Source organism: Equus quagga, chromosome 16 (assembly GCF_021613505.1).
Source record: "Equus quagga isolate Etosha38 chromosome 16, UCLA_HA_Equagga_1.0, whole genome shotgun sequence".
Classification (NCBI taxonomy): domain Eukaryota; kingdom Metazoa; phylum Chordata; class Mammalia; order Perissodactyla; family Equidae; genus Equus; species Equus quagga.
The window spans coordinates 11,578,874-11,606,815 of NC_060282.1; the positions used below are offsets into that span (position 1 = coordinate 11,578,874).

The window sequence follows — 27,942 nt, forward strand, 5'->3', positions numbered from 1 at the left end:
AGTTTTTATTCCTTGTGTTTTATTTTTAAAAATCTATCAAGGTAATAAAAATATTCTCCTATATTGCCTTCTAAAATTTTATATTTTTACCTTTCGTGTTTAAGACTTGAATCCACCTGTAATGTGTTTCTATGTAATGTATTTCTGTGTAGGCTGAGATTTACTTTTATTTTATTTTCCAAATGGACAACAAATTGTCCCAACACCCCTTGTTAAAAAATCTCTCTTTTCTCCTTAGACCTGTGATGCCCAGTTGTCAGGTTTGTGAATTTATGTTTCTGCGCTTTCTATTCCCATCCACTGGTCAATTTGTGTATCCCCATATAAATGCCATGATGTCCTGATTACTGCAGGGTTATGACAAGTCTCAATGCCTGGTACTGCGAGTCTCTCCATTTTGTTCTTCTTTAAGAATATCTTGACCCTTTGCCCTTCCGTATAAATTTTAGAATCATCTAGAATTCCACTGAGGGTAAAAATACTTACTGAGATCTGAGATCTTCAACAATTCTTTCCTATCCATTGCATGGTATACAATGCTCCATCTATGTAGGTCTTATTTGATTATTTTAAATGAAATTCCATCATTTTCTCCCTTAAATTCATTTCTTTCTGTTTGTTATGGTTGGGTAGAAATGCAATTGACATTTTATTTTGATTTAAATCCAGCATCTCTGGTAAATTCTTATTAATCTTAGTAATTTTTCTGTAGAGTCTTGTGGATTTCCCACATGGATAATCATCTGAAAACAATGAAAATATATTTCTTTCTTTCCAAACTTTATCACTTCTACTTTGTTTTTGTTTTATTGAAATAGCGAGAACTTGAGAATGATGTTGACTGCATCTGGAGATAACTGGCATCTCAGCTTTAAACAAATGCTTTTAACCTTTTACCATTGAGTAGGATGTTTGCTTTAGGTGTTTTTTTGTTTGTTTCCATAGATATCCCACATAGTGACTTAGAAAGTTTACTTCTAATCTCAGGGTTTTTTTTTTTAAATGAAAGGATTTTGAATTTCATCATGAAGTTTCATCTCAATGGGATGATTGTATGTTGTTAATAGCAGTAAATATGGTGAATTACATTAGTTGGTTTGGTGTTAAACTATCCTTGGATTCCTTGGATAAAGTCAATGTAATCAAGTTGAATGATCTTTTCTGTGCATTGATGCTTTCGATTTGCTGACATTCTGTGTAGGAATTCCCCTCCATATTCGTGAGTGAGATTCACCTGTTATTTACCTTCATATACCAACTATCTTGGGTTTGGCATCAAGGTTATATTAACTGAATTGAAGACTATTCTCTATTTTTCTATTTTCTAGAAGAGATTATGAAAGATTTAAATTATTTCTTCCACATTTTTTTATAGAATGATCCAAAGAAGCCGTCTGGGCCCGTTGCTTTCCTTGTGGAAGCATTTGCAATTATGATTCGATTTCTTTAATTTCTCTCCTTTCTTCTTGAATCAGTTTCGGTAAAGTTGTATTTTGAGAAATACATCAATTCCATCTGAGGTTTTCATTAGAGTTAAACTTCATGATATATTCTTATTATCTGTCAATTTCCACAATATTTTTAACTGTCTCATTTCCTATTCTTAATATTGCTTGTTTGTCCCACTTCTCTTTTTCCTTCATTAAGCTTGTAGTGTGTTACTATTTTATTGGTCTCTTCAGAAAACAAACTTTTGACTTTGTTGATTCTCTTTATTATATATTTCTTTTTTATTTCATTAATTTTTGCTCCTATTTTATTTTTTTCTTCTGCATACCATAGATTTAATCTGTTTTTTAGGTTTTGTGGGGTTTTTTTTGCTAAATCCTTAATTTGAATGGCTAGTATATTTATTTTTCAACCTACTTTCTTTTTTTTTTTTAATGAAGCATTTATGACTATATATTCTTCTGTGAGGACTATTAAGTTTTGTTCAGCAGTATTTTTATTATTCTTCAGCTACATATTTTTTGCGTTATAGTGTATTCTTAATTCCATGAGTTATTTAGAAATATTTTAATTCCCAAACACATGTTGCTTTTCAGTTATCTTTTTATATTGCTTTGTAACTTGATTTCATTGTAGTTGTTGACTATGGTTACATGACACTAGTTCCATGAAATTTTCTGAGACTAGCTTTAGATCCTATCATCAAATCATGTTTTACAGATATTCAAAATGTGCCAAAAAGAAATTGTATCATCGAAATGTTGGATATCATGTTCCATTTCAAAGTTGTTAAATGTATTAGCTATTCAAATTGTCTCTAGTTTTGCTGACTTTTTTAATCTGCTTGATCTATTAACTGCTGAAAATTGTGTTAAAATATACCGCTATGATGGTAGATTTGTAAATAATTCCATAGTGATACTTTGCATTGTTTGTTTTGAGGCCATGCTGTTAAATGTGTCCAAGTTCATAATTTTTATGTACTTTCTGGTGAATTAAATCTTGTATCATTCTATAGTGACCCTATTTATCTCTAGTAATGCTTTTTCCTTAAATTCTCTTTAATATAGTATTTATACATCAAAATCAACTTCATTTTGTTTTGACTTTCAATATTTTTATATCAGTATATGTTAGGAATGTATTCCTTTTTATCTTACCTGAAAATCACTATAATAACTAGAGAGTATGTCTTGTGTATAGAACGTTTTCTCTGATTGCTTTCAAGCTTATCTTTAGTCTGTTGATGCATTTTCAAGTTTATTGACTCTTTCTTCTGTCATCAACATTCCGCTGTGAATATCATCCAGGGAATATCTTAATTTCAGACATTGTGTTTTTTCTAGGATTTTTGTTTGTGTTCTAGAATTTTCACTTCATGGGCGTGGTTTCCATTTCTCTGCTGAGATTTCCAATATTTTCATTCATATTAGCATATTTCCCTTTATATCACTGAGCAAAGTTGTAAGAGCCACTGTTATTTCGTCTGCTAATTCCAACATGCGCTTCAGATCAGAATAAGTCTCTGTTGATGATCTTTTCTCTTGAGAATTGGTCACATTTTCGTGTTTATTCCTATGTCACATAATTTTGTACTGTGTTCAGGACATTATGAATGCTGTGTAGTTAAGACCCTGGATTCTCCTACGTTCCTCTGGAAATGGTGATTTTTCTTTTGTTTTAGCAAATGACTAACTTGGTGGAAATCAAATAACAATCTTTGTCTTTTGGGACGCAGTTCAAATCTCAGTTCAGTTTTTTGTTCATTAGCTCAAGCCTCTGCTGTCTGCCCCGTGCATGTGTGGCTCAGGGAAGAATTTATACAAGAATTCAAGGTTCCCCCTCAGTAGTCCTCTTCTCTGGGGATTCTCCTGTTAGTTTCCAGCAGCTATGGTTGTCCTGAACTCTGATCTTTGCCTCTTCAGGGCTCCTGGGTTTTCTTTTGGAGTTTTCGTTACCCCACACTATACCTACTATGACCTGCACTCAGGCTAAAGCTCTAAAAATTAGAAATTTCACTCTCTGCTGTTCCTTTCTTTCAAATGTTGACTCCGTCCAGAATCTGCCTCCTTTTCTTCACTGGAGAAGGTTTGGGAGGGGACATATGTGAAAGTACAGGCCTAATTTAAGAGTCGGTCCGGAGAGTTTGCTGCCTAGGAGCTGGGTAACAGCAGAGGAGATGAAAAGCAGTAGACAGAGGTGATAGCTTTTCCTTGAGTTAGACACAGCAGGACTTGGGTGCTGCCCAAGGAGACCTGAGAACACCAAAGTCAAAATATAATAGTACCATTCAACTAGTACCTTTCCTGTTTCTTATTAGTCTCTTTGCCTTCTTCTCAACTGATTCTCCAGTCCTTTAAAAGGCCAAAAATTTCAGCCAGTGAAGCGGGCAAGTGAGGTAGAGTGAGGAAGAGAGAAGAGCCCCCCTATTTTCCTTCGGGTTTGCAATCCAGGTTCAAATCCAAACAGGGGGAGCGAGAAGCTTTAGATTGGATAGAGTGGGCAAGGGGGGCCTCTCGGAGGGGATGGTGTTGGACCCACAATCTGAATGACGGGCATGGTCCTATTAACCTGCTACTCGACATTTGGAGGACCACCTTCAGATTTACCTTAGAATTTTTTTTTTTTCTCTTTGCCTCCAAACAGCTCTTGTTTTAACCACCTGATCAGGCTATGTTTGCAATTCTGTTTTAGGTTGTGGCCCAGGCAGTGTTATTCATGTGTATGAACACCGCTGGAATCTTTATCAGTTACCTGTCAGACCGGGCCCAGCGCCAAGCCTTCCTGGAGACACGGAGGTGTGTGGAGGCCAGGCTGCGCCTGGAAACGGAAAACCAAAGACAGGTACCGATTGGAAACGTCGTGTGTCCCGGTTGTCACCTAGCCAGTCTCTGAATAACATGGAGCCTTTTTTCTCCCCAAACACATCCTGACTTGCAAGCGTTCTCTCAAAGTTTGTGTTATGGGATTCCAGGGTCTAAAATAGTAATGTTGGACTTACAGGTCAAAGTGGGTTGGTCTTATTCTCCACACTCAATTAATTGTTCCCTGCAAAGAATAAAATGATTCTAGTCACAAAATGATTTTCTGACACCTTTCACTGACATCTATGTTTGTGAACAAGGCCATGATTCCTAAAAACCATTAACGTTCTCATCTTTGGCTCTCCTTTTTTGAAACTGTCAATTGTTAATTCCAGTGAAATTTTTCATTATGTAACAATTCAAATTATAGTAAGCCCAGAAAAGAATCTTGCACATGTGTAGTTCCTAATTGCTCATCCTGTTAGAAGAGATGATTGAACACAATCGGTTTAAAGGACATGATACGAATTCCCGGATAGGGCTGCAGTACGAAGGCAAGTGGGGTCGGGGATGGGGCGGTGAGTTCCAGTTCAAAGAGGTTAAAATAGAGGAGTTCTTAGACATCCTGATTGGGTGAATGTTATAAGGATTTGAAAAATAGCTTTGGCCTCAAATTGTATGTTTCCTCAAAATAAAATTAGCTTTCAAAGAATAAAGATTTGCCGCTGTTAAAATGATTCCTATATTAAACGTTCATGCATCTTTTGCTTTGAAAGCAATTTTCAAAGAGGAATCACAGGCATGTGTTGCAAATTGATTATAGAATCAACACATTTCATGTTCAACATGTTTATATACTCTTGAGAATTCTATGCTCAGGAGATATATTAGTTTTACCATACTAGGCTCTTTTTTTTTTAAGTTTTGTCTCTGGATACATGCATGATTTATGCAATAATGATTTGAGAAATTATAAAGAAAGTAGCTGCAAAAAACCAGTATTTTCCTCATTTTAATTTCATCAAATCATCAGCAAAACATAGATCTTTAAAGTGAGCAAAGCCAGGTCTGTGTGATAACGGATAAGGCAGACGGGTAGGGGGCAACTTGCCAAAACTCAACCCCCAGTGCCATATGTTAGTCCCAGGGGCACAGAGGAAACTACTGAATTTCCAGATCCCACATGGAATTCGCGGGATTCAGATTTATGAGATTTCTAAGTTAAGGTCTAAAATGACTATGGAACCTCATAATAGATTTATTTTAGCTGCCCTGAATATCCCTATAAAATAATTTAGAAAAACAACTTTAAGAAAGAAATCACCCTGTACAGTAAACATAAGTATCTCGCAGGACGATATATCGTGTTCCTCTGCAAAGCAGAGCAGTTGCCAGACGGACACGTCAGTCTTTCCATGGGATCTATGCCACTTCAGAGAATGCTGCCATATTAATAATTTATTCAACTGCTTTTGATGCCCTGTCACAACCAGAACTACAGTTGTGGGTGAGCTGTGTGGGAAGCTGTCTTTTATTTAATGTTTGTGAAATATTAGCGACACTGAAAATGATTGCCTTTTCCTGCCCATAAGACTTACTTCTTTTCCCATCTTCAAGTTGAGTGTCTTGGAGTCACTGTGGTGTAACAATCTAACAGGGTGGAGGGACCTTTCTCCATCCGCTCTAATGTTTTTTTTTTTTTTTAAGTTGCTGGAAGGAGGAATAAAATAATAAGATTCAGAGGTGAGAACAGGTGACAACTCAAATGTAGTGAGGAGTTCACTGGAGTTCATACCACAGCTGTCTTACCTCCTAGTTGGGTCACCTCAGCGCTTTAACTCTCAATCCTCAGTTCCTCATTCATACGTGGGGAAATACATCTCTTTTCAGCATTGTGTTTGCTTCAAATAAGATAATGTATATAAAGCAGTACAAAATTATAAGTCAGCCTCATTACTTTCATGGATGAAATACAAGAAAAGATTATCTTTTGGTGGAAGATTTTTTGTTCTGAGGATTAAGTAAAATACTCTGTCTGTTTGTTATAGTCCTGTGTTCACAGTTATGATAAAGTATTTCTGGTATATTGACCACCCGCCTTGCCCCAGTGGTTGTATCTAAGATAGCCGGCTCTGTATCATTCAATGCTAAAGTTACTTTCCATTGAAATTTGATCTCTGCTTCAGGTTTCCGTTATCCCTGAGGACTTCCTCAGTGATAGATGGGCAGAGAAGGCAGAGGCTTTCAAACGAGATAGCCAAGGATTTGAAATCTTTCCGTAGTTACTTACTCTCTTAGTGGGTTTGAGCAAGCTCTGAGTCTTAGTTTCTTCATCTGTAGCATGGGGATAATAATACCCTTCTGGAAGAAAGAATGGTTAGAAATATAGTATGTAGTATTCTTGCAGCTCATTGAAGAGTTTCTATTAGCATGGTTGTGCATAATGATTTATGTGAATCAGCCAACACAGGTCCCTCTCAGGAGGACTCATTGGATAACATATTATAGATTGGCTTGTCTTGGTTTAAACCCCGAATGAAAGTTACTCCCATGGAGGGAAATCAGGATAGTGGTTCTCCTCAGGTGTACAACCATCAGAACTCAGCATTAGGCTCCATATCTTTTAAAATATCATGTGTCATTAACACACGTAAATCCATCCCCATTTGCATCTTATCAGAGCAGGTTATAATACCATAACTGTTAGAAATTCTATACCATGTGAAGGAAACACTGTACATGCCTAAGTGACTGCAGATCCTTTTTCCTTGGGAAGTTATGCCAAAGACAAATGGCATTTTATTTTTGCAATTATAATTACAGAACCAAGAAGTCTTACTCTACAGAAATGTTCAAGTTTTGTGGGATTTTTTTCAAGCATTGGCTTTATTTCACGGTGGAATACAAAGGAAACATGTAAATGACTTAATTTGTTCAACCATGAATTAATTTATTTATTGAGGGTCTAGTATGTGCCATGAGCTTTACTGGACATTGGGAGTATAATGACGATTAGTAATAGGTTCCTGGTCTTACAGAGTTTACCAGATATGGAAAGAGATGGACAACCTCACAGACATCTAAGGTAATAGTATTTGCGTCAAACCTAAACTGGAGGCTGATAGAAGCCTTCCTCAAAGAAATGATGCCTGAGTTGACACGTGAATAGAATTTAGCTCAGTAAAGAGTACCCCTAAAGGTCAGATGACACATGCAACCATCTTGAAGGAAGGGAGAACATAGTTTCTTGGAGCAATTATGAGCCCTCCCATGATAACTCAGTTATTATTCATCCTTCTACTCATGGTGGAGTCGCAGAGACAAATAAGACTCAGTCTCTACTCTGGCTTGGACCTGGTGGATGCATAGAACTTTCTTTCCTCTCTTCCAATAAATAAAGAATTAGCAAAGAGACTGACAATAAGATACATATGAAAGACAACAAGGTTGATAGCCCCCAGCAAAGTTATGTACTTTCTTCGATGGCATACCACTGTACTTTTCAATTCTATGAAAACCGCTTATTTATATTTATTGAAGGTTAAGTATGGACCAGGCATTGTTCAGTGTGCTTTGTATACCAAAATGAAGAAAGTCCATTGCAGGTCTCTATCACGGCATGCCATGCTGGATGTCAATCATTACATGCCTGTTTGTTAGGGTAAACTGTGAGCCCCTTCAGGGTGACCCAAGGCTCATTCTTCTACACAGCCCACCTAGCAGTGCCTGAAAGCCAGCATGGAATGTTTGGTTATGAAATGGCTGAGATTCTTAATAGTCAATAGTGGTAACTAAGCTTTTTTCCAAAGAAAAATTGCCAAGCTGCAGATAGAGAATGAGTGGCACTTCAGCCATGCTGCTGCTTACTTGGGGGTCCCCTAGCATGATGAGATGCTGGAGGTCCTGGAAAACATGCTTTTCCTGGGATAAACTGAGGTTGCACGCTTGGTTCTTAAGTTAAAAGCAAGCAGGCGGGAGAGACTAGAAAATGTCAAAACCCTGCATGTCTTCTAAACTAGTTTTTTAACAAAGCTCCTTGAAGATGGCTGTCTACCTTACAACATCTCCTTTCCTTCCCATGGTAACTGGCACAATGCCAGGCAGAAACTACTGAATGGGCCCAAATATTAACATTTTTAATTTAGATAATTGGCTTCAAGAAGCTGAGCATATATTGGCCCTTTCCTTCAGGGAGGCGAGGACTTTGCCCTTTTTTTTTTTTTTTTTTTTTTGCTGAGGAAGATTAACTCTGAGCTAACATCTGTGCCCATCTTCCTCCACCTTATATGTGGTTGTCAGCACAGCATGGCTGACCAGTGGTGTGGGTTCACACCCAGGATCTAAACCTGTGAACCCAGGCTGCCAAAGTGGAGTTTGCTGAATTCAACCACTATACCATAGGGCCTGCCCCTGTTTTTTTTTTTTTCTTTTAACAATTTTATCACCAATTCGAATAGCATAGATCATTCCAACCATCTCCTATTTGTTCTCTTGGTCCCCAACTTCTCTTTCTCCAATCTGTTCTCCATCTCAAAAGCCTGGTCTGGTTCAGAACCGGTACGTTGGTTGTAGGGGTTAAAAGCAAAATCTTCAATGTCTGGAAAAATCTGGATTCCCCTCCTACTTCCTGCACTTCCTAGCTGTGGGAACTTAGGCAAATTACTCCCCTCTAGAGACCCTGATTTTGTGGGTGTAATATGAATATAATGATTCTACCTTCCTCCAAGAATTGTGGTGAGGATTAAGGGTGAACAGTTCTTAGCCCAAGGCCAAGGATGTGCTCAAGTCATATTAGAGAGGACGCCATGATGATAATAACATTGATGTCACTCTTCAGCAGGAAAAGCCTTCAGTGGCGCTATTCCCTCCAACGTAGCATCCAGAACCCCCCACATGGCCCAACAGGCCCTCCAGGATCTAGCCCCTGTCCTCTCTCTGGATTTTTCTCCACCCCTTATCACTCACATCACACCAAATGACTGTCAGCTTCCTGAACTCATGTTTCACCACCCTATGCCATGTGGTTCTTTCAACCTGGAAAGCTCCTTCTTGATGTCTCTACTCTGAAAATTCTACTCCAGCATCCCTTCCTCCATGAGGCTTGCTTTCGCCTCCCAGGTGGAGCTGAAATGCTTTTCTTGTGCTTCCAGCATGCCTTAAAGTTAACTCTCTTATAGAACCTGTCAGAATTTATGACATTTACTAGTCTGCATTGCTCTCTTTCCATGGCCAGTAAGGACTATTAAAAGCAGCTACTCTGTCTAATTCATCTGATTCTCGGGGGGGTTTCTAGCACAATGGCTGGAATATGAGCTCTTCTGATTAATGTTTATGTAACTGAGTTATATTGAATTCAAACTTTGGCTCTTGGCTTCACGTCTACCTACATGAGGGTCATGCTGTAATAATTCTCTTGCGTAAAAGTGGCGAGACTTGTGCTCCTTGTGACCTGCATTAAAAACTTGGTGGGAGGAGGACTCTTATCCAGTTCAGGAGGGACTGGGGCAGGCTGAGTGCGTGTCTTATGCAGACCTGCTAGGGGAATTTTCCATCTGGAAGCCACATCTTAGAACATCTCTCTTTGGGGAGTTAAATTCTAATTATGGTGGTTTTTGTAATCCCACTTCTCTTCCCAAATGATCCACGTGGCCCATATTTATTTTGAATATTAAAATGAATTAATTGTTTTTCTTTCAGCTTTGCAAATTGCCTAAACCTACTTATGGTAATCATGGCATTTCGAGGTGTCTCAGAAGCTCTGGGGACACTGGGATTTCGTTTCTGATGATGCCATATGTTGCAGCAGCAGGAAGATTATTATTAAATGCAGCAGATGTTTTAGCGGTATTAAAGCAATTCCGTTTAACTTAAACATCTTTGTTAGACAGTATTGGTGTAAGTTAGTAGTTCGGACAATAGATTGGGTGTCAAAGTTGGTTTTCCTACTGAGTTCTGAGTTGGTTGATTTGATTTATGTCATTGCCCTATAGCATCTCGGGAATCGTTTTTAAAGCTACAGATAGCTCTTAAGTATTACGTAAGGCAGAGCCTTGTCATTCATTCATTCAAGGAAGAATCAAGGTTGACCTGAAAGTGGCAGAGTCTCAGAATATTTGTTTTTTCTGCTGCAACTTGATGACTCATCTCTTTATCCTCCAAAAACCTCTTGAGCTTTCTACCATCAAGCCATTTTTCTGCTATTCTCCATCTCTTACATTCAAGACCACCCACGTACAATCCATGATGGTCATCCTTATCTGTTATTAATATATTTCATGTTAACTGTTCTCTAGTTTATACTGGAATATTATCCATTTCTAAACATTCTTATTACCTTATACACTCATGTCTTTGCTTTATGCTTTTTCGCTGCCCGGTATAACATTCCTTTCATCCCTAAACTTTATCCACTCTTCAAAGCTCAGCTCAAAGGTCACCTCCTGCACAAAGACCCTCTCTGTTCCCCCTGCTGTGACCACCATGAGTGTTTCATTTGTGTATTTCTTTATGGAATTAATCTCTTTCTACATTCTGCTATGCTCTTGCTTTATTTTTACTTCGATGCCATAGACTCTGTGAAGATTCAGTGTATGTTTCATTGGTGTTCTTCACAACAGCTGTGGAGCTGGAAGGGTAGAAACCCAAGCCGGGAAGAAAAGCAGAGACAGTCAACATATAATGAATGTTGTAATTGTGTTTTGAAATATTGTTTCATTCAAAAATATTTGTGAATAAATAGATTTGGTAAATATTCTCATCTTGTGAAATGGTTTCTGGGATCTTTATTCTCCAACACCAGGAATCTACTATCTCCTTGACAGGTAACAGCTTTAACTTCCTCAATTCACCAGTGCAACTTTACCTTCCATTATTCTTTTATGTCAATGACTTCAGCCTAGGTAGGTTCTGCCTAAGCAAAATTTTAAAAATAAATTTTAATTAAAGGCATTTTCTTGATCATCCTGTAAGTATCTCTGCCTCTATGTTCCATTTTTTTCATAGCTCCATTTCATTTCTTTTCATATTTCACTTTCTTTTCTTTCAAGCATTTGGGAGAAAAAGTAAAATATTATTCTAATCACCATCCTCCCTGAATATATAATGCTCCACAGTTGTCACATTGAGTTTCCTATGATGATGGAAATATTCTGTATCTGTGCTATCCAAAAACCACTAACCACGTGTGACAGTTGAACAGCACAGGAAATATGGCTAGTGTGACTAAGGAATTGATTTTTTAGTTTTGATTAATTTAAATAGCCATTTTTATCTCTTGTCTGTCTTTTGGTGATTTATTGTGACTTCAGCCATCACTTCTGGATCTTTCCTATGGCAGCGTTCTAACGCCATGTTCTTTGCTGAGCTTCAGATGTCCATCATCAACATCCTGCCAGACAGCTTCATCTGCATGTCCCACAGATATCACTGGCTCAGCTTGTTCATGATCCTCTCATCCTCTAAAAATGTACTTCCTCTCTATATGACTCATCCTTGTACCTGATCCATCCAATCGACTGAGGTGCCAATTCCTGTTAATGCCGTCTCCACCATATGTGTACTAACTGTCCCTGTATTTCCTTTTCTAATACTGTTTAAATTCTCCCACAAAAAAGATTTCTAACTGGCGCTAACCGGTTTCTAAGTAGTGTGAACTGGTCTAGCCAGCCAGAGTCACTCCACCATAAAATTCTTCTTGAAAAAGAAACTGTATTTTGCTTTTTCCCATTTTCTTTATGATCTGTGAAATAGGAGCCTCTAGAGACATATCGGACCTCATGGGAATGTATGGAGCATGAGCCACTGTTTTCTCCCGTCTATTCTTGCCTCTCTCCATCTTAGAGAAAGTAGGATTCCTATGTAATGTATTCATTGCCAAAGCCTTTTTGTGGGATAAGAATGTGGATCCTCTCCTCCCTACAGGGAGTCCACCCATGCGGGCTTCTCTCCTCCCCATGGGGAGGCCACTGATGCAGTGAGCCCCACAGTGGCCCAGCTGCTGTACTCTAGGTGGAGAGCTGTAGCTGACACAAAAAGAAGGCATGGGAACCCCATGTTCACTCACTTTGCAGCCACAGGCCCCATCCCTTTGCTGGTAATAAAGTGTCTGTCTTGATTCTTCTCTGCTTCCCATATCTACTTCTCAACTTGGTCATTTGAGAGGTGAGGCATGTAACTAAGTCACATCTCAGAACCCCAGCATAGAGTGTAATGTCTATCAGAATCATCTTCTTAGTACCCAAGTTTGATATAAGACCTCACAATACAGCCCCCCATCCCTTGCTATTGCCTGTAAAACACAAACAAATCTCATTTGGCCAGTATTACAGCCCATCCACTACTTGGCTCCAGCCCAACTTTTCAGTCATCACTTGTTACCTCCATTCTTGTACTCCAACAGACATGCCCCACACTTCTGTGCCTTTGATTTTTTGCTAGTTGTTCCCTGCTTGCCCTCTAGATCCAAACTCTAACCTTCTCTGCCTTTCTTTGTACCCCAGGAGACTTATCTTTATGGACGCATCAACAGGCTCAATACCCTCTAACTTCTGGTTGGGTTTGACCAATGGGAGGCACTGGATGTAGACTAGAAGATGGGAGGGCAAAGAGGTCAATGGATTTATCTCCTCATCATCTATCCTGCTGGGCTATGGGCTGACAGGTGCTGCATTTTTCTACCAAAGGTGACAGCTCCTATGAGCCAGCCCTCTCTTATAGCTACAGGATTTGCCAGGTTCCAGGAGTGTTTGTAACTCCGCTCTTCCTGGCCCTGGGGTGCTTTCCCATCCATTGTTGGGTTCCTTAACTCTTCATTAGACTCTCTTCCTTTACCCCTCTTGAAGTACCAATTGTCTCCTGCCAGGACCCTGAATTACTTGCTCCTATTGCTCCCTTTGCATGAGATGCCCAACTCCCATCTCTCTCCATCTGTGTTTGTGAGGCAATTTAGTAGAGCAGAAAGACTAGGAGTCAAAAAAACTCTGCTCTGTCCAATATGGTAGCTACTAGCCACATGTGAATATTGAGCACCTGAAATGTGCCTGGTCTAAATTGAGATATGCTGTGAGTCTAAAATACACACCAGATTTTGAAGACAATACCCAGAAAAAAAAAGGATTGCAAATTATCTCATTAATAACTTTTTATGTTTTGGTTCCATGTTGATTACACATGGTTATGTCTGGTTAAATAGAATATACTATTGACATGAATTTCGGCCGTTTCTTTTTACTTTTTTAGGGTGCACTAGGAATTTTTTAATCCCATGTGTGGCTCACATGTTTCTACAGGACAGTGCTGCCCAAAGGTGTGTTCCATTTCAGTTTGCCACAAGTTGTCAGATCACCTTGTGCATGAGTTTCCTCATTTCTCAATTAGAAATTATAATTCCTGCCCTAACCCGCGGAGGTGTTCTGAGAGGCAAATAACATAATGTCTGAAAAAGTGTTATTTCAACTGTAAAGAACTCTACAAATGTTAGGGCTATTTCTGTGAAAATCTCACCAACGCCCCAAACTGATGCTCAAATGCCCCCTCTTTAGGAAGCTGCTTCTACTGTTTGCAGTCATGAGCTATTTCTTTTTCCTTGGCACTTAGAAATTCTTAGTTAACACAGGTTTTTCACACTGTGCCTAGTATCGCAGTTAGCACCACGACTCCCCCTAGTTGCTGGTTAGATTTTGGAGAAGTGAGCACAGGCCCAAGATTAATGGCCTTTCACCTTCCTGGAGCAGCTGACTTCACTCAAAGGGTAGACCACCAACCCTTGCATTCCATCTTGCTGTCTGCTTCTTTGCAATCTTCCCATTACATTATGTGCACCGTTTGGCATGGCAGAAGGAGTGGGAGCTTTGAAGAACAACCTGGATTTGATGGCTAGTGCTAACTCCATATCTGGGTGATCTTGGGTACACCGCTTAAACTCTCTGCACTTTGGATCCTTCGTCTGTCAAAAATGATAATCCCTGTATCCCAAGGTTGTTGTGAGGAAATCAAGCAGTATAGATGAGAGCTGGGCATCATAGTTGGTCCGTGAACTATTGGACAGCCTGGACCACACCCTGAGTTTTGCAGCAGAACTACTCTCATTCTAATTAGTACAACTTTTCTTCTTGCTATTTGTGTTCTTATTCATATTTGGCATCCCTGGGCAGTGCTAATTTTAAATACTCCCCCTGATTCCAAGAGAGGCCAGCACCCTGCACTCATTTGCATACAATTAACATTTCCAGAGGCAGTTCAGACAGAAGAAATCAATCACCATCACTGCCCTCAACACCTTTGATCCAGCCTGGAGGAGCTGAGGAGCAGCCCAAGAGCCACGTGGGGCCCTTTTATGTCATAAATCTGTCCAGGGGATTTTGACTAAGAAATTTGAACTAGAAACCTAACCACAACCCAACTATGAAATACTGAAGGGAAGGCATGCTTCATTGCCTGGATATCGTTAAAGGAACATTCCAAAAGCCATAGTAGATTGAAGCAGGAGGGAAATAAAATACGTATTTTAAAAAAATGATCCATGCCTAAAATAGCTTATTTTACCTGGATTTGACTATGGTTCCATTGATGAGAATTCTATATCTTCTATTTTGCATAAGCCCACTCAAAATGGATCGAACATAAAAGAGAACAAATAATTTAAAAATACTTTTAGAGCAATCCGAGTACAGAACCATTCTAGAATTTTCTGTTTCTTTGTTTCTAATGTCGACAAAAACAATCCATAACCAATCTATAAATGAAAATTTGGGGTGAGTTTATTCTGAGCTAAAATGTAAGGACCATGAGCTGGGGCCTTTCTTCCTGAAGGAAGAAAGAGCACCAACGAAGTGGGGTGTACAGAGTGGTTATATACCCCCAAAGAGGATGTTTCACATATGACTGAAATGTCCCTTTTACAATAGTCATGAGACTGCTTTGTCGGCACAGTGATTGATGGACACAGCAGGTAGGTTGCTGTCTCGGTGGACACAGCAGGGTGGCAGGTCTGTTGTCTCGAGCTGGGTGGTCACAGGTCAGCTGGGTGGTCAAAGGTGAGCACAGCAATCAGTTCCTAGCCTAAGGAAAGATGCTTATCCCTAAAGAAATTCCGATGTCGGGGGAAGTTGCACCTTTATCTTAAGGACATTTGTTCTTGCCGTAGGAAACGTTTAAAGCAGATATACAATGCATGCTCAATGGCCACAGTCAGGCCCTTTTGGAAAAACAAAGGCCGAATTAGGTTTACACCAAATAGCTTCCTCATATACTCCAATATATCCTATTGCTTGCAATTTCTATTTATCACTAATCTTTTGCAAATGTCTTGCCCACACCTAATTTGAAAGCAATTTTTTTAGAAGGAAACCAAGTATTTCCAAAGCATTCAACTTTTCATAGAAACAGAAGCTTGCTTTCTTTTCACGTTCATCTTTTGTTGTTTATACCATACTCAATTAAATTTGGTTATAGCGATAGCAAATGCAACTGACATAAATAAATCTGGAAACAAACAATACTACTTCTTGGTAAAGATACAACATAACTGATGAGGCGGACATGGGATGTGGACTAGACAAGACCAGCCAGCCATGAATATTTAGCATATTGGGAGCCTCCATCAGTGGGATAAGTTATTGACTCAGTTGAGGTCTACTGGAATGCAACGTCATGTTGTCAGTTACCTATGAAAATCAAAGTCCAAATTGATCTTTTAAAATAATGAAACTCCTCTTGATTTGCAGTCAGAGTCTACGAAGTTGAGATAGACTGAGAACTATGCTTTCAAGACAAGAAGAAATTTGGCATAGGGTGAAATAATCACAGTTTCAACCTCCATTCACTCAACAAGCATAGATCTTTCCTTCTCCAAAACTTTTGTCTCTCCAGTATTTCCTTTCTTAGTGACTAGTACCACTGGCCATCAGCTCTCCAAGCCCACGCTAGCTCCTCTTCTCCTTCCACCCTGAGATCCAGTCATAATCATGAGCAGTTGGTTCTCCTTTCCGCCCATCTCTCATATTTTTCTCCACCTTTCTACCCCTACTCTCTGCTCCTTTTCTTTCCTGGATCACTGCAACAGCCCCTAACTCCTTGCATTTTGTTCCTCACACCACAACCAGAGCGATCCTTCTAAAATGGAAACCTGCTCAGGTCACCTCCATGACTTCTGTATGAGGTTGAATAGTGTCCCCTCAAAATTCATGCCCACTCGAACCTCAGAATGTGACCTTATTTGGAAGGAAAGTCCTTGCACATGTAATCAAGTTAAAATGAATTCATACTGGATTCATTGTGACTCGTGTCCTTGTGAGAGGACGAGAGAACACACAGAAACGTAGAGGCAGAGAGGTGAAACACCCAGGGCAAAGGCCGTGTGAAGATGGAGGCAGAGACTGGAGTGATGCATCTGCCAGCTGAGGAACCCCCAGGACTGCCCACAACCACCAGGAGCTGGGAGAGTGGCACGAGACGGTTTCTCCCTGAGGGCACCCAGAAGGAACCAAAGTGCCTATGCCTTAATCTCAGTCTCCTGACATCCAGACCTGTGAGAGAGTAAATGTCTGTTCTTTTCAGTCACTGAATTTTGTGGTAATTTGTTATAGTACTCCTAGGAACCTAACACAACTCCCCATTGCCTTTACAATGCAACACGATCCATTTCTTACCTCTCTCCCCACCTTAAACTTTACCTGGATAGAATTAGCAAAGACTAGTCCTTATAAAGCACTTACTATGTGCTAGATACTATGCCTTTTACCTATATTACTTTATTTAATCCTCAGAGTAACCCCACAAGGTGGGTGGTATTTTTACCTCCATTTTATAGGTGAGGAAACCCATAAACAGAGAGGTTACGTAATAGCTAGCAAGTTGCGGAGCTGGTACTCAGACCTAGACAGTCTCGCTCCACAGCCCATATACTAACTATTATGCTGTGTGGATTAATGAAGTCTCCTGGACATACCATGCTGCTCACAATCTGCCCCTCCCTCGGGAGGACCCTGGCCCTCTCTTCCTCACTGGAGACCTCTTGTAGTCTCAAATGATGGGAAACCCAACTCGTACTGGTCTTGGCAATAAAGATAACATCTTGCCTCATGTTACTGAATGTGTAGGGGTAGGTGCACAGTTGTCACAACAGGACCATGATTTGATTGATGGGAATACGCAGAGAGATGTGGGGAAATCAGATGAGTTCTCTTAAGTAAAAATAAGATACAGGGAGGCTACTCAGAGAAAGAGATCCAGTGGTCCAGGGAAGTGCCGGCATCCAGTGAAACCTCCAAGAAGGCTCCTACTGCCGATGATGGAGCCTGGCCAGACCAAGGGTGGTGTAGGGTTTTCGAGAAGTTCCCTTTGATTTTCTCACATGGGGTTTTTAATGCCCTCTTGACTCCTCACAACTATTCTAAAGCTTCCAGCTTTGCACCTGCCTTCCCACTAATTGCAAGAAATTGATAACAACCCCAGAAGGTCATATGCTAAGGTGTGCACTCCTCCTCCAGTCCAGCTTTAGACTTGCCTGAGTTCCATTCCTAACAGGCTTCAGGCACAGCTTGATCCAGGGGTTATCCAGTACACTTGGTTGATTTTCCTTCATTATTTAGAGCTCAGATAACTCATCATTATCTAATCAAAATTCCACATTAATTGACTTTTTCTCAGAGCCCTCTTCAGAGCTTTCATAATAGTAGCAAATGTAATATTACTATCCAATCATGTTAGTACGTTATGGAATGTAGACCAAACCCCAAGTTAGGTGCCAGAAATAAAAATTAAATGAGATATTTTAGATAGAATTTTTCAGAATAGACTGGAGTTTGGTAAGCTTGGCACTTTCCACCTTATCTTATAGCTCTATGAAACATGTCTCATATCTCTCCACATGATTGTAAATTTCTTGATCAATTGAGGACTCATGTTTTTCCCACATAATATCTAACCTGACATTAGACATTCAACATTGTTTCCAATGAATAAAATAATGATTGGATTAAGGGGAATTTCCCATGAGATCCCTTCCCCAAATATGACAGTATTATTGACAACTACTGAAGAATCATTTCCCTTCCCTCCTTAGTCAGTTGGATGTGGATTTTGCGGAGGTTTTCATATCCCACAGGGAGTGCTCCTCTTGAACTGTCTATTCCATCAACTCCTCTTTCTTCCTTCCCATTGGCCAAGAGTCTGTGTTTCAGCTCTACGGGAGCCACCTCTTGTGTCTGTTAATCACTGGGGTGTAAATATTTCATCTTTATACCTCCTGACTCTCCAGCAGCTCAAAGCATTCCCTTTTTCACATCTATTATCCTGATATGTCTTTGGAACACATAAGAGACAGGTGGTGCCCTGTGCCGACTTCTTTCGTAATGCTGTTAATATTTTATTGCAGTCAGCTCCAGCCTCTCAGTCAACTAGGCTGCGTGCATGGGAAAGGCAGAAGCGAAGCTTATTCCCCGCTCTGCCCACTGCAGAGCACGATGCCTGGTACTAACTCATTCCTCAATATATGTTTGTTTGCTAAATAGCAATTTATAAGACGCATGAGCGAGTCGTGGATGATGTTCCACAATAGATTATGCAAAGATGTGAATAGATTGTGCCATGAGACTCAGCCACAGGTGATCCATTGCATCCAGGGAAAGGAGGAACCCCAAATCAGGCTCCAGAGCACAGAGCTAGTGCCTAGAACTCACTCAGTAAGGATCCAGATGCCTGGACTCCCATCCAGGTGCTGCCACTTATTTGCTCTGTGCCCTTGGGACAACTACGTAACCTCTCTCTGCTTCAGTTTCCGCGTCTGTGAAATATCAGTAATAAACATATCTACCTCATGAGCTGTGGTGAGGACCGAATGAAATGATTCACGCGCAGAGCCTGACGCTTAGTAAGTGCCCAGTGAGATCTGTTGTTGGTAGTGGGGTTGTCAATATAATTTCTATTCTTTGTTAAGCATTTGCTTTAATCATGAGCTAATACATCCGATAAAAAACAAAATCCTCAGACTACCGGAGACTGAATTGATTTTAAATAAGTACAGGGAGAAACAAATTGAGATGTTTGGAGTGTGAAAAGATGGTAAAATCAAAGGCAATTGGATTACACCTTATGTTGTAAGAGGTAGATTGTGTTTGTCAATTGAAAGAATGAAAGGGAGAAGTAATGCATGAATGAGTGTTGCATGTATTTTCCAGGTAAGTCTACTGATTATGGCATTTTCTGCTTTTCAAATGTAAATGAGAGGTGTTTGATAATTGTTTTTCTCACAAGCGGAAAATTGACATAAGCTGGTAATTAAACACCAGAGTAAAAACTGATGATCCAGCTCATTAGCTGGTTGGTTTTACAGGGTTGGAGGAGGTTGTGGAGACCACATGCCCGCATCTGATCTGAGCAATTTCTCCAGGCAATTTGTGGAAATGTAGCAGCTACCGGGCCACCAGCCACCCTGCCTCCATCATGCCCTCAAGCCTCTGACTCAGTTTCTTCTTTGGAGCTCTGGCCTTGACAGTCATGCTTTGCTGAGAGGCAGTAAAATCAGGATGTGTAGCTTGGTGTCCTGCTTTATTTTATTTTTTATGGTGTCCATAGGTTGGCCTTGAACAGATTACTTCTCTGAGCCTCAGTTTCTTCACCTGCAAAATCATTTTACTGACTCCCACCTCCCAGGATTCTTTTGACCATTAAATGGGCTAGTAGACACGAAGGTAATTTTTAACCATAAGCACACTGCAGATGTTAAGCTATTATTTTTTTAAATGCTGTATTTGAGGAGGATATACAATCTCCTGATAATGCTGCAAGCAACGGGCTGCTTATTTGAATTTTAATCAGTCTTTCAGCCTCCAGATTAGAGCTACTCCAATTGGTATTAAAATATGATGTTCTTGAATAAATGTGAAAAGCTCTGCTCCATATCAAGATAAAGCATAAATTCAGTGTTTTTAAAATTTCAGTGGAGGAGTGCCTAAAGGCATTTGTGAATTAATTAAAAAAAGACACCGGAATAATAACAATTGAATTAGAAACTAAGAATTCGCTGTGTCAGAGACAGTGTTCAAACACCTTCTGAAACACGTCTTGTGGCATAGTTATAATCAAGTATCTATGGAAACAGCTGCATATTAATACTGGGAATAGGCAATAATTTGTTTTGTCTCTCCACATGCAGCCACAGGTTGGGTGGTGCTCCAAAGCGTTGGTATCTTCCGACATTCACAATAACGAAAGAGTTTGCCTGCTCAGAAGCAGGCATATGGCGAAGCTAACAAAGTTTAAGCTTCAGGGCCCCTCGCTTACAAGGCGCTTCCGAAGCCCTCAGAGGGGCCCTAGCAAGTTTGCAGCGAGGATTTGCGATGTGTTTCTTGAAGACAATCCTTCCAACTTATTTAAGTGTCAGAACCTACAAAATCTGGTCTGGCCTCTGTCCCTGCCTCCTTGGAGTGGACAGAACGTTCTCTCTCCCACCACCCCTTCAGGCTGAAGCCTTCATCTTGTAAATACCCAAGTGGTTACTTGTCCTCAGACATGGATGCCAGTCTGAAAATTCCTGCCACATCTGTCCAAATATTCTAGGGGACACCCCACCCCAAGTCTTACAATGCGGAGGTTTTTTCCATACCAGGATTTGCAGTTGTTCAAAAGATGTATGCCTTTTTAGCATATCGAAGCAATAGTTGATAGCTTTTATAACATTGCTGCTCTTCCTCATCACCAACACTAGCATATGAGTATAACAGATTTGAAGTTACTATGGTATGAAAGGAATTTATCAGAATTGAGGGCAATGCAGCTGAAAATTGCCCAGAGGCAAGTCTATCTGTGACTTCTGATTTTTGCAATGTTAGAATTTCACTGGAAAATTTATTTCCGAGAAAATCTCTACTGTGTTTACAGGCAGCTTAATTGCTGCGTAGACAGTGGAGTCAGACAGACCTGGTTTTGAATCCCACCTTTGCACCGTGTTTATTAGCTGTACAAACTTGAGCAAAGGATGTAACTTGATTTGCCTCAGCTTTCTTATCTGTTAAATTGGAATAATCAAATCTACCTCATTGAATCGTTGGAAGACTATTTGAAATAAATGCTTGTGGCATGACTGAGGGACAGGTACCACCAGGCCCCCCGTCCACACCCCCATGTCACTCCTGGTATCCCCAGAGTGCTGGGTTCTTGCTTCTGCGACAGACCTCATTGAACTGAGCCATTGGGATGTTCCTGTATGTGCATTCCGTGCAGGCTGTGTGTTCCTCAGGGCCAGAGTCTCACTCAGCACTCAGGAACGTGCTCAGAGCCTGGCACGCTGCAGGCACGACTGCTGTTTATTGAAGGGAATTGAACTGAATAGTCAAATAGAGCCAAATATGCATGTTCTTTTGGTGTGTGATGGAATAGTCAATAGATGTGTAGTGTGACATTTGCAAATACGTTGTCAGGAGGACCTCCAGGGTGTGCATAATTTCTGAGGGCCTGATGAATTTCAGAAAGGATTTCTGAGTGTCGATGAAATTATAAAATGCCTTCCTGCACCCTGATCCAGCCACCATCAAACAAGGGGACTTGTCTTGTCCATAGGCCTTGGAGGTGGGTTAAATCCTCCTTGGGACATCAGTTTTCCTCTTCTGACCTTGTGGACCAGCTTCTTATTCCCTGTGAAGGGCAGGGGTCAGGAAACCACCACCATGACAGCTGTCAGCTCCAGAACTGTGCCGCCTTCTGGATCCACCCAGGCAAAACCCGGGCAATGGCCATCTTCTAGGCAGCCACACAACTTGTGACTAGAAACCGAAAGGTTGCTACTTAAAAACACAATACTACCGTAACTGTGATTGCCAGCAACGAAAAGCAGAAGTCGCTGAAAAGCAGCCTCCATCAACCTCCACAGTCTAAATCCTGCGGGAGCGCATCTGATTGGCAAAACCCAAATCACATCCAGAGTAGCAGGACTTGGGGAAACGCAGTCATCGGTTTCCAGCCTCTTTTATTCAGAAAGGGATGCTCGTGGCCTTTTTCCTTTTTCAAGTCTAACTCTCAGTAAGTTCATTTTACTTGATCATCTAGTACACAAAAGCACATACATAAAACAAAGAAAATATCTCTGAAGCTATACTTATCTTGTAGTCATTGGATTCTGATACTTTCTGTTTTTATTTAGCTCATTTTTTCAGTGCTGTAGATGAGTCACTGAATTTGATTTCAGGCCCACAAGTCTGTCACAAGTTCCAGTTTCTAAAATACTGCTCCAGACGTGGTGGGAAAGGGTGCTGAGTGGCAGTCCACGGTGCCCACCACACTCCTTTTGTGCCATTCCAGCTGAGTCGCAGCACTGTCTGGTCCCTCTGGCTGGAGCCTTTGACTTTGAGTAATTCTGATTCTTCAGGATCCAGGGTGCCACGAGGAAGCATCCCAGGAGCGGGCATCTCTTCTTCCTCCAAGACAGCAGCCACTGCTCTTGACTATGAAGCACAGGAGACAGGGGAGGCGGAAAACCCATCAAAGGACGATGAGCTAGAAAAGTGGATGGCGCTTGCATGGACAGGTCCTGGCTCTATTTACAGACAGAGGGCCAGCTTTGGGAGCATGTGGCGTACGTGTGCCAGCAAGAGTATTCAGAAGAGCACTGGCTGTCGTGCCAAACTCACCGAGCTTCCAAATCTGCTTCTGCCACTTACCCTTGTTAGATCTCTTGAGCAAATTTCTTCCCTTTTGAGCAAATATACTCATCTATAAAATAAGATAATAATACCCACTTTGTGGTATGTCCTCAGACAATGTGTAATATCTCTCTGGATTTATTTTTCTTAACTATTAAATAGGCTTCTTTGCTCCATTGTTTAGCTTTGAGGATCAAATAAAATAAACTGTGTGACAACTGTCACACACGATAAGTGCTCAGTAAATGTCAGTCCCCTTTCCTAGTCATATATACCAATCAACCACCTTGTCTTTCCGTATCTGTTAATTTGGAGTATCAGTTACCTTTTGCTTTATAATGACCCCAAAATGTAGTGACTTCAAACAACCACCATTTATTTGGCTCACAGTTCCGCAGGTTGGTCTGATCAGCTCACCTGTCTCTGCTGGACTCTCTCACTTGTCTCCAGTCAGCTCGTAAGACTGACGGCTTCTGGATGGTGTAGGACAGCCTTTCTCACACATCAGGCAATTTGGCAGACTGTGGACCAGGGCATTCCATTCTCTACCACATGGCCTCTCATCCTGCAAGCACATTCACATGGCGGTCTCAGGGTTGCAAGCATTGCAAGAGATAATGTAAGCCCCAATGTACAAGCGCATTTGAAACCTCTGCTTCTGCTACACTTGCTGTTGCTCCGTTGGCCAAAAGCAAGTGACTTAACCAAGCCAAGAATAAGGTGGGAAGGTACTACCCCAGGGGAATTATTATGCACTTATTTGCACACAATCTGTCACATTTAGTAGGTTTGGGTTGCCCATGATTCCCTTCCTGGAAGCTGTACAGGATACTGGAAAAACCACACTTCTCATCTTTTTCTCACCTACAGGCTCACAGGAAGTGGTAAAATGCTATTATTATAGACAGCTGTGGCTTATCAAAAAGGCACATGATGTAAGTGGATGCTCTAATCTTATATTATGTATTTGTTTATTTACTATTACTTTACTATTATTTTTTATTATTTGCTGCTTTTAGTAAATAATAATTAAGAAATAAAGTAACAATTTTTTGTTATTTACTATTATTATTTACTATTATTTTTACTATTATTTACTTATTTACATTATCTAATATAAACCTTCTTTTCTGGTTCATTTTAGGAGTTTAAAGTGTAGAAAGAAAGAAATGAGGGGAAGAGCAGGAAAGAGAAATGCAATTAGCATTTATTAAGCCTGCACTATATGTCAGCGACTCTAGTTGTCGTTTTCACTTGAGACCTTCACAACACCGTGGAAGGCTGGTTATCATTCCCATTTTACAGATAAAGAAATTGATGCTCAAGGGGCTGACCCGGTGGCATAGTGGTTAAGTTTGCATGTTCCGCTTCAGCAGCCCGGGGTTCACCGATTCGGATCCCAGGTGCAGACCTGCGCACCTCTTGGCATGCCATGATGTGGCAGGCATCTCACATAAAAAGTAGAGGAAGATGGGCATAGATGTTAGCTCAGGGCCAGTCTTCCTCAGCAAAAAAGAGGAGGATTGGCAGCAGATGTTAGCTCAAGGCCTAATCTTCCTCAGAAAAAAAAAAGAGAAAAGAAATTGATGCTCAAGCAAGAAAATGGGTTCAAACCTAATCTGTCTTACTTCAGAGCAAAATCTCTCCCACTTCACAGACAGCATGAAGACCAGGGTAGGAAGCATGTTGGGCCTCATTCCTCTTGTTTCCTAAATGCCCACCAGAGAAACATTTTTCATTTTAAATTAATATAGCATTTTCACCCTATGACTACAAAACAGGTTTATAAATATGAACTGATCCTTAAGAGAACATCAAAGTATTTTGGTTCCATTGATAATTTAAGAAATGTCATTTTCAGGCTCAGGAAGCCATTCCAAAATAGATGCTTTGGGCCTTTTTAATTTTATTTTTAATGTTGCCTTATTTCTGGTTTCGTAATTATTACCTTGCAAGTCCTGACAAAGCAACTGAATCAAAGTCTGTTTGGATCTTTTAGCGTGCGTGCATGTGTGTGTGTGGGTGTGTGTTGCAAATTGATTCTAGCCCTGTGACAAATGGAACACAAAAGTTTAGCAGAACACGTGATGAGACACAATAAGAAACTGTGGACACATAATTATCTGTATTGACCTATATGCACTGAAATCTCGGTTTTCCTGAAATGTTGAAGAAAGGGATTTCTAAGCAATTGAATATGCCGTTTAATACACAGTTAGCATATAGATCAACTATTCTTGAATGTTTACTCTCAGGTACCCCAGACTCTTGAGAGTACTCCATGAGGGTACCCAGGTTTGACAGTCTCTCACTGTAGACTGTATCTTCTCAATCTTTTCTTTTTATTTTTTTTTTAATTCTTTTTGAGAAAGATTAGCCGTGCGCTAACTGCTGCCAATCCTCCTCTTTTCACTGAGGAAGACTGGCCCTATCTTCCTCCACTTTATATGTGGGACGCCTACCACAGCATGGCTTACCAAGCAGTGCCATGTCCACACCCGGGATCCGAACCGGTGAACCCCGGGCTGCAGAACTGGAACGTGCGAACTTAACTGCTGTACCACCGGGCCGGCCCTTCTCAATCTTTTCTAAGCCCATCTATCTGCTTCCTTCTCACCTTCCTATGATCCTTCCACCATCCCTCAGCTTGAGTATCTCTTAAAGATGCAATATGAGTCATTCATAGAGTAATTGAGCTGGTATTTGTGGAGCACCTACTATGTGCCAGGCACTGATTTAAGGTACTAAGTTTGCCACTGGGTATGAAAGATGAGATACCTGCTTTCATGGACTTATGGCGAGATGAGAGGAGATAGAAAAATAAGGAAATGAAGTAATGAATAAGCATGAAAAAGTTCATAGTGATGGATGCTATGATTATGAAAACTGATGAGGTGGCAAAGAGAATCTGGAGTGCTACTCCACATTGGGGCATTGATGAACCGAGGCCTGATTGAAAGAGGCACACTAGGAAAGGAACTGGGGGAAGGACAGCTCCAGGCAAAAGGAAGACCCAACGCAAAGGCCGTACGGTGGGAACAGCTTGCCCTGTTCACGGAGAAGGATTCATGTGCCTAGAGGATGGTGTCCAATGGGGTTAGTGATGGGAAATGATGCCAAAGCAGGTACCTGGGTCTTGTTAATCTAGATTACTATTATTCATCCAAGTGGAGTTGTCAAGTAGGCAGTTGGATAGATGAGCTTAGGGTCCAGCGGAGCGGTTAAGATTGAAATATAATCTCTCGAGTGGATCAACAAGCATATGGTAAATATAAAGCCATTTACCTAGATAGGTTAATCTCGGCAGGCAGTGTAAACAAGGGAAGGAAGAAGCTGCAGTCCTAAACTCTGGAGTTCCCCGACATTTAAAGGGGTGAACTGAGGAGGAAGAATAGCAAAGGTGCTAAAAAAGTAAAAAAACAATTTAAAAACCAAAACCAGCCCAACAACAACAAAACCAGAAGAGTGGGGTGTAAAGACCGGAAACAGAAAGCGTTGCCAGGAAGAGTAGTGGATGGGCGGCTTCAGTGGCCGCTGAAAAGCCAAGGAAAGTGAGAGCCCACAAGTGAGCCATTCCTGGATGCAGAGTGAGAGAAGCAGTGAGGAAAGTCGGTTTTGGTCTCTCAGTCAATGAGACTGCAATCACAGGGAAGGCAGAAGCGAAGCGTATCCCCTGCTCTGCCCGGTGCAGAGTGCGATGTCTGCCACCCATTCATTCTTCAGTACGTGTTTGCTTAATAACAGTTTATCAGATGCATGAGTGAGTAGTAGGTGATATTCAGCAATGGATTACACAAAGTTGTGGAAACAACTGTGCCATCAGCGTCAGCTCCAGGTAATCCATTGCACCCAAGAAAAGGATGAACCCCAAATCAGGCTCCGTGGCACAGAGACTAGTGCATAGAACTCACCCAGTAATGGATCTAAACGCTTGACTTTGCATCCGGGTGCTGCCACTTACTCATTCTTGCCCTTGGCGCAACTCTCTAACCTCTCTGTGGCTCCGTTTCCAGATATGAAACAATGATAATAAATGTATCTACCTCATGAGTTGTTGTGAGGACTAAAGGAGATGGTTCATGTACAGATCTTGATACATAGTAATGATCAATAAGAGTTGGTGGTAGTGGTAGTGGTAGTGGACAAAATTATGTTTTTTCAATATAGTTGCTCTTCTTTCTTAGGCATTTGCTTTATTAGTGAAATCATGTATTCCCTGCTCCTTGAAGGAGTAGTGACCGGATGGGGACACAAGAGGCTTTTGGGGTGCTGTCATGTTCTGGGTTCTGTATGTTAGAGTGTGTTCAGTTTGTGAAAATTCATGGAACTGTACATCTACGATATGTATGTTTTCCTCTACATAAATTATACTTCAATACAAATAAGGAAGAGCTCCTTCAGTGGCTCCCCATACCTTTAAGATGAAGCTACTATTCCTCAGCTTAGTACACAAGCACCTTTGTGACCTGGCCCTTGCCCAGCTCTCCACTTCCAACCATTTAAAGCTCTGTGAGTACATCATCTCTGTTATATCGCCATGGCTTCACTCATAGGATTTCCTTTACTTGAAAGCAAAACTCAGCTCAAGTACCACCTCTTCCAGGAAGCCTTCCCTGACCAGGTCTAGATGTCCTAATTGGACTTACCCTGCCCCTGACCTTCCGTCCATCACTGCATTTACGATCCTGAGATCTTTCTTCACTTGCCTGAAGCTCAGGAAGGACAGCAACCTTTTCTTCAGTAAATTATAACATTTTGAGGACAAGCTTGAAAAAATATTTGATGAATGATTACTTGAGTAAATGGATGAATAATCTTAAAAGGAATCCCTTTTCAGAATTATGATCATAGAGAGATTGGAATGAAAAAAGGCGGAGCTAGAAATTCTTTGGTAATATATAGATTACATGGGGTCTCTGAGGATGTGTGTTAATATCATGTCCGGTCTCTATTTAATCCACATGTGACCCTGTTAGTGGTGCCCTCTCGGCAGCACTTTCCTAACTGGGAGCAATGTTTTCACTTCTAAACAATCCAAACGAGAGTATCAAATA

At 40.8% G+C, this 27,942-nt stretch overlaps 1 protein-coding gene across 1 annotated transcript in view; it reads left to right on the forward strand.

Moving 5' to 3' along the window:
* Positions 1–27,942, forward strand: part of ADCY8 (adenylate cyclase 8) — a 215,681-nt gene that overhangs the window by 42,938 nt on the left and 144,801 nt on the right. The window contains exon 2 of the mRNA XM_046642315.1: positions 4,144–4,293. Within this exon, the coding sequence (XP_046498271.1) occupies positions 4,144–4,293 (150 nt within the window). The remainder of the gene's footprint in view (positions 1–4,143; positions 4,294–27,942) is intronic.